Source organism: Mus musculus, chromosome 17, assembly GCF_000001635.26.
Source record: "Mus musculus strain C57BL/6J chromosome 17, GRCm38.p6 C57BL/6J".
Taxonomy (NCBI): Eukaryota; Metazoa; Chordata; class Mammalia; order Rodentia; family Muridae; genus Mus; species Mus musculus.
In genome coordinates this window covers 11,852,135-11,862,270 of record NC_000083.6, presented here as the reverse complement: position 1 = coordinate 11,862,270, position 10,136 = coordinate 11,852,135, and the positions used below count along the sequence as shown (strand labels likewise).

Below are 10,136 nucleotides of genomic sequence, written 5' to 3'. Positions count from 1 at the left end.
ATTTATGAAAATGCATCTTATCTTCTAGAATTGATCTTAAACCTATTACATATGTCTATAACAGTTTTAGAATTAAAAGGATTTTTACTATAGAAATGGACTCTCAGAAATGCAATTGAGCCCTGAGCCAGGCCCAGTGACAAGCTTTCACGACTAGTAAAAATCTACCACCCATTAAAACAGCTTCTATTCACAGCACTCAGAAGCTATCACAGAGACTCACATCTGGTCATAGTTCTGAGAAGAAGTGACAATAGCATCCTCAACCCCAAATGGGATGTCTATAACATTAACACAATACACAGGCATCATGACTGATGAAGGCATGGGGAATTGGTAAAGGAGCAAGGTAGAGGAGCAAGGGGTTGGTTACAAGTGTCTTCTGGGTATGATGGGCATGGCGTACCCACGAACTCTTCATAACTGTGGTGGCTTGCACAAGACCCACAAGTCAAGACCCCAGCATGGATGGTAGAAAGGCTCTCTAGTTGAAGAGTTATAGGTTGTCAACAACTTTGAGAGCAGGGCAGATTTCTTCAGTGACAGGTCTTCCAATATACTGAGTATCCCCAAGTGGTCACCACCACATTCATATGGCCAATACTAATTAGATTCAATAGGCCTACACGTGCGCATACACGCACATACGTATGTATGTACATATGCACACAGACACACATGCATGCAACAATAAAACTATAGGATAACATAAATTAGAGAGGGGGGATGCAAGGGAGGCATGTGGAAAGGTGGGAAGAGCTGGCAGATATGATTAAAATGCATTGTATGCGTATGAAATGCTGAAGCAAGAGTACTAAAAATACATGTGAGACAAACATAGCATATGATTTGGAAGTCATTTATCCGTTCTCCACTAAGAGGAAAACACGTGGGCCTGCTGGCTTTGAGGCTGAGATCTCGAAAGCTCATTATAACCAGTGGTATGCTACTTAGCACTTTGCATAAAAAACCATGAAGGGAACGATTTGAATCCCAAGTTGTTTCGTGAAACACCTGTCTTGGAAAACACAGTGCACAAAAGACCCTTCCTGAGCTATGGAATGGAGAAGATGCACTCTGAGCATTCTACTGCTTCAGGAAACTGCACGCTCACATACTAGAAACTTCTAATCCTACAGAAAATAAAGTTCTCCGCTCCAGCTTACCTCATGCCTGCTACTCATACATCTATCTGTCACTTCATTCCCAGTCAAGAAAGAAAAGCAAAATGGAGTCACCTTGGTTCTGGGACGCTTAAGGTAGAACAGGAGTGCCTCTGCTGGAACAGGTTTCAGAAGGTGGGCCAGGCTGCCATTGATCTCTGTCCATATCCCAAGATGTCTTTGGGCTTCCAAGACACAGACCACCACCTCTGCCTTTAGGTGGTTCTGGTGCCTGACCCAAGATTTCATGAATGCTACAACTCCATCAAAGAAGAGCTTTGGAGTGAGGGCTAAGAGTTCCCAGAGACACTAACAGCAATGAACTGCGTGGTGTATCCCCTCCACCAAACACACCCAGAGGCTGAGGCTGGTTCCGGCCTGGAACATATCAAACAGTCTTACTGTAACCTAAACCAGTAACACCACCCAACGAATGATGCAGGGGCCTACTCCTCTCCTGGTTTAAACGTTAAATGCAGAGACCCCTTTTGCTCAGCCCGTTTTCGCCACATTGCATTCCTAGCAGGCTCCAAAGAAAAGTAACATTTTATTTGGTTTCCACCTGGCTGAATTAACTTTCAGTCTGCACTTGTACTGTAATCCTGCCCCTCATTTCCTCACCTCAGCCCCAAGAACCCATGTTGCACGGTCCTCGGTTTGCAAAATGTACCCTCACCCCCACCGCCATGTCCCTATATAGTTCAAATTGACTGCCTCCTGAGTGCTGGGATTTGATGCCCAGAGCACCAGGCCTGGCCTGCTCTGTACTCCTGTATTCCAGATTTCTCTTGTTATACACATTGCAGAGGTTAAAGTGTTTGGAGTCAAGCAGAGGACATTCCAGTGTTGCAATGGTACCTGCACTGTTCTTCAGCAGAACAAAATAGGCGCAAATATAACGCGCAATACAGCTGCTCCCTGCCCTGTGTGACTGCTCAGCACCCAGAATGGGGCTACTGTAAGGAACTGAACTGTTGGTTGTATTGAGTTTGGATGTAAGAAACAGCATATGTGCATGTTGAGCATCATGACCCTAGAGAGAGGTCAGAGCATCATCAAAGTAAAACCATAAATTCAGTAGTCTCTTCAGTGAGTGTATTCTGCACTGCTCTGTGCTCTCTGTTAGCTCATAGAGCGAGACCAGGGGTCTTTGGTCAGTTTGTGACTATGATGACTCCTCCCTAACACAGAGAGTTGGGGGCTTAACATTTTGAAAGGATAAAATTAGTTCATACTTGTGTTAGCCTTTTGATGCTGTGATGAAATGCATGATAAAGAAATGTACAACGGAAGAACAGTTTTTTTGTTTGTTTGGTTGTTGTTTGTTTGTTTAGGCTGACTGTGTTGGTGCTTTCCATCCATAGTCGCGTGACTATGTCGTACATCACTCCTGTGTGCTGAGTGGAGAAAAGCAGCTCACATCAGAGGGAAGAGGGTTGCCTAGGAACAAGCTATTATTCTCAAAGAGATAGCTCAAGGAACTTTCTTCCAGCTACTAGTCTCTACTTCCAATGCCCCCGTTTGACTATGACGTGGTTCCTTCCCTGCCACCCATCCTGCCCAGCTACCCCATCACCCTCGACAGCAACCCTAGCTGGGGACCATGCACAGGAGCATCTCAGAAGATAGTTCATATCCAAACAGACTAGTACTTCCCTTTATTTAAACAAAAACTGACTAGAGACAAGTAGGACGGCCAGATCTGTGCTGGATTGTAAAGCACACACTTCAAATTGCAGAACTATCTTTCGAGGAACATTTGTCAATTGACAAACACTTTGCAGAGAAACGGTATGCAGGAGCTTGCTTGTACATTTGTGAACGGCTTCTTTAATTAAAATAAATACTCTCCAAAGCTTTCTATCTTTGCACTCCAAGCTGTCTCACAGGCAGAAAGTCTAGCAAGACTTATTTCCAATCTGCAAATGAGCCAGTCTTGGAGTTGAAATTAGATTTTTGGACACATGTCAAATAAACAAGGAATGCATATTTTTTTGACATTTCCTAGCATTGATTTTTCTTTCATAAATGCTTTTTGATGAGAAACGCTTTATAGATTAAAAATTAACATATCAACCTTGGCATGGTTCTACCCGAGGCATGTTTGTAGGTTCAGTATGGCAGAGCCTAGAGCTTTTGTGTTCAATGGCATCTATTTAGTCATCCTGATGAATGCTCATCTTGTCTGGTGTCTCCTTGCATACATCATGGTGCGAGCCACATCCAAGTGGAGTCTAGATTTTAACTCCAGTTCTTTTTGAAAGAACCAACTCATTATAGCTGACAAAAAATATTTCATTATAATTTATGTATTTTCGTAAAAATAAACCAAGATCTCCTTAAAGAGCAGCAAAGGAAGCCAGGCATGGTGGCACACGCCAATGGTTCTGGAGAGGGCTTCCTTGGCTACCTATTGAGTTTAAGGCTAGCCTGGGGTACAGAAGAGCCTGCTGCACAATCCAAGCTGAAAACCAACCTCAGGAAGAACACAGAGAACCACCCCCCTCGCCCTCACATCAGCGAATGCCTGTTGCCTTTTCATTTCTAAATTCAGCGTATGGATAAAGGGCTCTGTGTCCTACCAGCTATTTTGAGTTTTAATTCAATCATAACTTAAATCTTTGCATCTTCACTGACTCCTCCCCTACACAAAGACTGAAGGTAAGGGTCAGACTCTCACTTCACTAAAATCCCCAATAAGATCAAAGTCACCGTACTTTTTTTTTTCCGCCCCCATGCAGCATGACCATACTCTGCCTGTGTCTGTGAATCTAGGTTTAATGCTGGGTTGACAACTTAGAGCTTGCGAGACTTTAAGACCCGTTCTGAGGAATGCAGTGCAGAGTAACAGCTTTGCCTTACAGGACTCAGGAGGGGCCTGTGTTGATGAGGGACTGAGGCACATGCCACAGTGTTGCCCTTTGACCCAGCTCCCTGCTACGCAGGCACTATCTGTTAAAGAAAGGGGGACAGTTGAGGGCCTAAAGAAATGCCTTCTCATTTCCTTAGCAAAATACAGAGGAAGAGTATTTAGAGGAGGAGTGATGGCTCAGTGGTTAACAGTCTTCCAGAGGACCCGGGTTCAATTCCCACTACCCACGGGATGGAGACAGTTGTCTGTAGCTCCAGTTCTCGGGGATTCCACACCCTCATCCAGACATACGTGCAGGTGAAACCCCAATGCACGTGAAATAAAAACACATTTATAAAAAATATGCTTTTAAAGGTCTCTTTATTTTGTTTGATTTCCTTTTGGCTGATACTAAATCATGACCCTGGGTTTCTAATTTAGAATGAAAAATTATTTACTCAAATTCAGTTATTATAAAAAAATGTCTCTTGGATATATTCCAGTCCAAGATAGCACCAAATAAGACAAATACGCTTGGTTTATCGGGGACAGAGGAGGTTTGACTCTCATACTTCCCTTCATTCCTGGTCAGTGACTATGGTGGTGTTTTGTATTTGGCTGCTATTTTCCAGTATTAAACATGTCATCATTTTGCATAGCAGGCATAAAAGTTAGTGAGGTAGTTCTGATGCATTGTGAGGAGGCTGCAGAAAGAACACTGCATCACAGACATTCCTCAGGAAATCAATTAATGCTTTTATGAGCCATAGTCCAAATATGATCAAAGGCTTAGCTCAGAATGGGAATCAGGTTATTTAATCCATATATATATGTGTGTGTGTGTGTGTGTGTGTGTGTGTGTCCTGGTGATATATAAATATTCTGTGCTCAGCAAAAACTAAAATTGCAGTGCTCCCAAGACTAAGAGAGTGCACCTCTTAAGAGTAAGAGAGTACTCCCAAGAGTAAGAGATTTCATATGCCAGCATGCACAAGCTCGCTACCTGGTGGCTGAGGGAGCCCTTGATAGGTACTTTCTGTAGTGGACTTTCTGTGCATCTCTACACAGACCATCAAATTGTAGGAGTGCTATTAAGACACCCTGTTATAAAAGTGTGTGAAGACACTTACTTTCTGACCACATCTTTGTGAAGCTAAGGAAGCAGTTCTAATACTGGGATAGATAAGTGGAAAGCAATTTTAGTTTATTTCTGATGCTTCTGCATTATTTGGGACACTCTGTCATCCATTTACTCCATGGAACCTCAACCGCATGACTTTACCGTGAAGAAGACTGTAGAATCGGGGCAGGAATATGGAGTGGGATAATCAGTACAAATTTCAACTCGAATCCTAGGAAGTGGTACCTTCTCTCAAATCATTGTTTACCTTAGCAATGAATCTGCCGTGACCACGACAGATCTGCCAGGCAGATGGACCTCGACTGTCACAGAAAACCTAATAGCATGTTAGAGAATGCTCACTGAGCCTTGGCATCTGGTGAGCTCAGAGAGAAAGGCAGAAAGGGTCAGGGGATCTCATTTTCCAATGGACATGAATATGTGTTTGAACAACAGGGTCCTATATACTAACCATCCTACAGGCAGGTCTCTGCTTCTGTCACACTCTCAGAGGGATGTTCCCTCATCGGATGCCCTGAAGCACAACTCTCAGCAAAGCCTTTGTTCGAGACTCCTGACCCTTAGAAGCTCTGGGACCTAATCCTGTCCTAAGAAATGAGGGAACGGAGGGCTATTTGTTACACAGCACTAGCTAATCATCACAGCCTGACATTTCTTCTCCCGCAAACAACAAAACAGAACAAATCAAATTAAAACAAAGACTCATATTACCCAGATTTCCAAAGGACAAAGGGACGTCTAAATATAGCCACCCCCCACTCCCAGGTCAAGTTCATTCCCAAGCACACATGACCCGAAGGCATTGAAACCATTCAAACAACCTCTGAAGCAAATTCCTGAGCCAGGGAGATGGTTCAGTGGGTATTTGTCACCAAGTCCATGACTCTGAGTGCAAGTGACCCCCAGGATCCACACCAAGTACGCGACTCTGAGTGCTAGTGACCCCCAGGATCCACACCAAGTACGCAACTCTGAGTATGACCCTCCAGAACCCCCACAGACAGAGGAGAGAACTGACTCCCACAAGATATCCTCGGATTTTCACCCCCAATATTAAATAAATTTATTAAATTTTTAGAAAGTAATTTCTCAGGCTTTGCAGTTCAAATACACAGGCTGCTCATGAAGCTATGCTGTATTTTTTAAAAAAGGATTGAACCCAAATACACAAATATCACATGAATGTTTCCAAAATACAACACGACTTAAAACCTTGAAAGTTCTCACAGCAATGTAAGAAACAATGTAAAAACTAGGCCAAAGAAATCATCTTTCTCATGAAGCAATATTAAAACTTTATAGACAAAACCATTAGGATTGCAGCAGACAGACAAATGAAATTAGCCATCAGTCTAAAATGACTGTAACTCACTTGAAAAGAAAGTAGTTGACAGGATTCTGATTCCTAACTGTGGCAGCCAGCCTCAGGCCATCCACAGGCAGTGTGAACTACACCGGGTCTGGTGGAGACCAAGGCTGGGGCTGAGGCTTGATTTATACAGCTTTTGAGGACAGTGAACTTACCTGAGCCTTCATTTGTACGCAACTATGGTTATTAACCCAGAGGCAACTTTTGTTTGCTTGTTTTCCTTTCAGAGCATCAGGGCATCTATTTTTCAACTTTTACTTCCTCTACCGCACAACACTGTCTTTGTGAGGCACATCAGAGGACACACAGCAAGCTTCGCTAGAACAACAAAAGCTAACGTATGTACAAGAGACTTAACCAAGAGTCAGGCCTGGGTGGTAAGACTTGACTAGTTGTACCCTCCTTCAGAAAACCCATGAACCTGCAGTTCTAAAAGAAATGTTTCCCGTCAAAGATCAACAGCATTTTGTAAATGCTGAGGTGAAATGACTAAACAATCCCGGTGGGGAGGGACCTCGCTTCCTTCTCCACTTTTACTCTGAGGGCTTTGAGAAGACTTTCTCTGCCCCCCTGCATCAACTGAACATGGCAAGGAATATGTAAAGGTCTGGTGTGGGGGTTTCAATCATCTTAAAACAAACATCCCAGCAAACAGAGAGCAGACACACTCCCAGCACAACTCCTCCTTCCAACACAAATACAAACAGTTTCAGAGGTCGACTGCTACTCAGGAATGAAGAAGACAAAGAAAAAGCAGTCTGTTTTTCTGTAATCAGTTCAATATGTCTGAGCCTGAAAGGAAAATGCAAGCGGTCTCCACAAAAGCAAGGTGCACACCACCAAGTGCCACTGGATGTGGTCAGTACTCACCCCGCAGCCCAGGCCGTTGCCCCCTTCGCAGGTGACTTTCCTCTGGCCCTGTTCAGGTAGCAGTCCAGCTCCACAGCCAGGACGGGGGCACAGCACACCTCCCATTTGCAGCACGCATTCCTCGGCCCCATACTGCTGGTACCTAGTGTACTAGAAGAATCAAAAGGCAAGGTGAGCTTTGCACGGTGACCCAGAGCCGTCTCAGATGACTTATTTCTGCCTGAGGCTCCCAGTCAAAGGACTCTAGGATTGTCTTCTCAGTTCGGTTCAGGGAAGGATGCACATTTGGGGGGTGGGAGTAGATGGTAGGGGGATTATATTTGGGGGGATTTGAGGATAAGGATATGGGGTAAAAGTGTGACCCAGCACAGTGAAAGTTTTCCAAAGTCAAAACAAAAATGAATTAGTTCGTAGCCAGACATGGTGCCAAGTGCCTGTAATCCCAGCACTTGGGAGGTAGCGGCAGAATAATTAGGACTTTGTGGTTTCCCTGGGATACAAGAAACTTTTCCTGAAAACCCAGGGAGAAAGGGGTGTGTACATTTAACATGTTTTTTCTTTAGAAAACAGATTTTTCCACCCAAATCTAGTGTTCTGTGACACTGTGCCCATAAACTGTATTCTAACTTTTAAGTACTATGTGTATATTAAATGATGAGTGTTATCAGTTTTTTAAGGTAATATATTTGTATGTTTCTATTCCAGATTTTATGTGGCTTTGTTTGTTTGTTTGTTTGTTTGTTTATTCGAGACAGGGTTTCTCTGTGTGGCTCTGGCTGTCCTGGAACTCACTTTGTAGACCAGGCTGGCCTCGAACTCAGAAATCCACCTGCCTCTGCCTCTGCCTCCCGAGTGCTGGAATTAAAAGCATGCACCATCACTGCCAAGCTTGATGAGGCTTTATAATCACTTAGAAAACAGACCTCACAGTTGCTGACCACCTGCAAGTTGACAGTGGGCTTGAAGAAGAGGATTGTCAATCAAAGAGCATTCTCCTGCTATTCTGCCTGGTTCCCTTTCCACTGGCTTCATTATGAGAGTTTTCATGGTCATGGTGTCTCTTCATAGCAACAGAAACCCTTGCTAAGACACCAAGCCAGCCCCATGGTGCATCCAAAGCTTCCTGGACAGGAATGCAAGCAGATACAGACGTCTACGGGCCCAGAGAGAAGGTACAAAAAAGGTATGAGAGGGAAGATGGGTGGGAAAGGGGTCTGGTGGGGGAGACAGGAGCTCAAGGGATAGGGCTAGATCAGAAAAGCACTATCTCTGTATGTGTACATGAACACATCCATGTGCACAAGGAAGGAGTCTTAGAAGGAGCGAGACTTCTAAAGACATCCCTTCTAGGCTCTGTTCACAGCCTAGGTCTATAGCACCAGGTCCCAATTTGGGACAGTCTCCAGGCCTGCCCACCATTGAAGAGACACCCTTAGGGCAGGGTGGATTCTGAGGTGTCTGCCTTTATTTCCTTCTCCCCAGAAGTTCTGAGTGCCCTTTAATCTGGGAGACAGGAGACAGGTGAAATGTTCCCTCCTAATGGGATCCTGGCCTTGGGGTATAGTTCTGGAAGGCCCAGGGGATGCCCCCTTCACTTTTGTCTCGAGCCCAATAGAAGAGTGGGTGACCGGGCTCACTGCAGCATCCTCCCCCCCTCCCTCCCCTCCACTGCCACTGCAAATCCACACACCCATGCCTTTGGGGTTTCTTTCTTGTCTGGGTTTGGGGTAGGGACAACTAGAAGCCATCTTCTCTTAGGTCATTAACTGAGTATCCTTTTGGGGTAGCAGATCCTGAGACCCCTTCTGTCAGAGTTCTAGGCTGTTCCCCATAGAGACTGCTGTGTGTTTATGTGTCACTGTGATAAAAACACTGACCAAAACAAACTCTTGGAAGCAAGGATTTACCTGGCTTGCCGGTCACAGCCTATCATCTAGGGAAACCAGACTCAAAACAGACCCAATCAGGAGCCTGGAGGCATGAACTGAAGCAGAGGCCCAGAGGGAATGCTGCTCACTGGCTTGCTTCCTCTGCCTTGCTCAGAGGCTTTTCAGATATAGTTCAGGCCCACCTGCCTAGGGATTGTGCCCCTCACAGTGGGCTAGGCTCTTTTATATTAATTAGCAATGTTTAAAAAAAAGCCCACCCCATAGACATGTCCACAGGCTAGTGTGAGAGAGGTAATTCCTCATTTGAGGTTTTCTCTTCTTAGGTAATTCTGGTTCATGTCAAGTTGTCAAAAACTAACCAGGGCTCTGTGCCTCTGGAATGTTGTATCCCTGACTTTTTGTCTGAGCTCAGGTCCCCGTAGTGGTGTCCTCGCCCATGGAGGAAATCTGGAATTCCATGGGAACACGGCGCTTCTAAGATACTCTTCTGACATTATTGGATCATTTTGGCTTCTAAACTCAGGTCACTGAAGTGGATTTGCTAAGTTATTAACTAATTTATGTAGCCTTTGCTGAGAGTCCACCTCGTATCCATCAGATACTCCCGAGAGTCCAATTTGAGGATGGAGCACTGAAGAAAGCCAGGAGCCCTGTCCTCATCTGTGAGATGATCACACCAAATGCTGAAAGATGAATGTGAAAGGGTTTTGAGGGGCCGTGAGTGAGGGGAATGATAAAGAAGAATGGGATGGGCTCCCGGGGAAGCCAGTCATGGTAAGTATAAGCAGTGTTTGGGGAAAGCCTTACAGACAAGGCACACTTCAGTAGATATCTGAAGGAGATGTGAAAGTAA

At 44.7% G+C, this 10,136-nt stretch overlaps 1 protein-coding gene across 7 annotated transcripts in view; it reads right to left on the bottom strand.

The window, feature by feature from the left end:
- Prkn (parkin RBR E3 ubiquitin protein ligase) overlaps positions 1–10,136 on the bottom strand; it is a 1,223,012-nt gene that overhangs the window by 201,100 nt on the left and 1,011,776 nt on the right. For 6 of the 7 annotated variants that reach the window (NM_016694.4, XM_006523336.3, XM_017317572.2 and 3 more), the window contains one exon: positions 7,395–7,544. In NM_016694.4, coding sequence (NP_057903.1) covers positions 7,395–7,544 — 150 coding nt within the window. Of the gene's footprint in view, positions 1–7,394; positions 7,545–10,136 lie in introns of those variants that run through there. The other variant, XM_017317575.2, reaches the window with a different exon arrangement.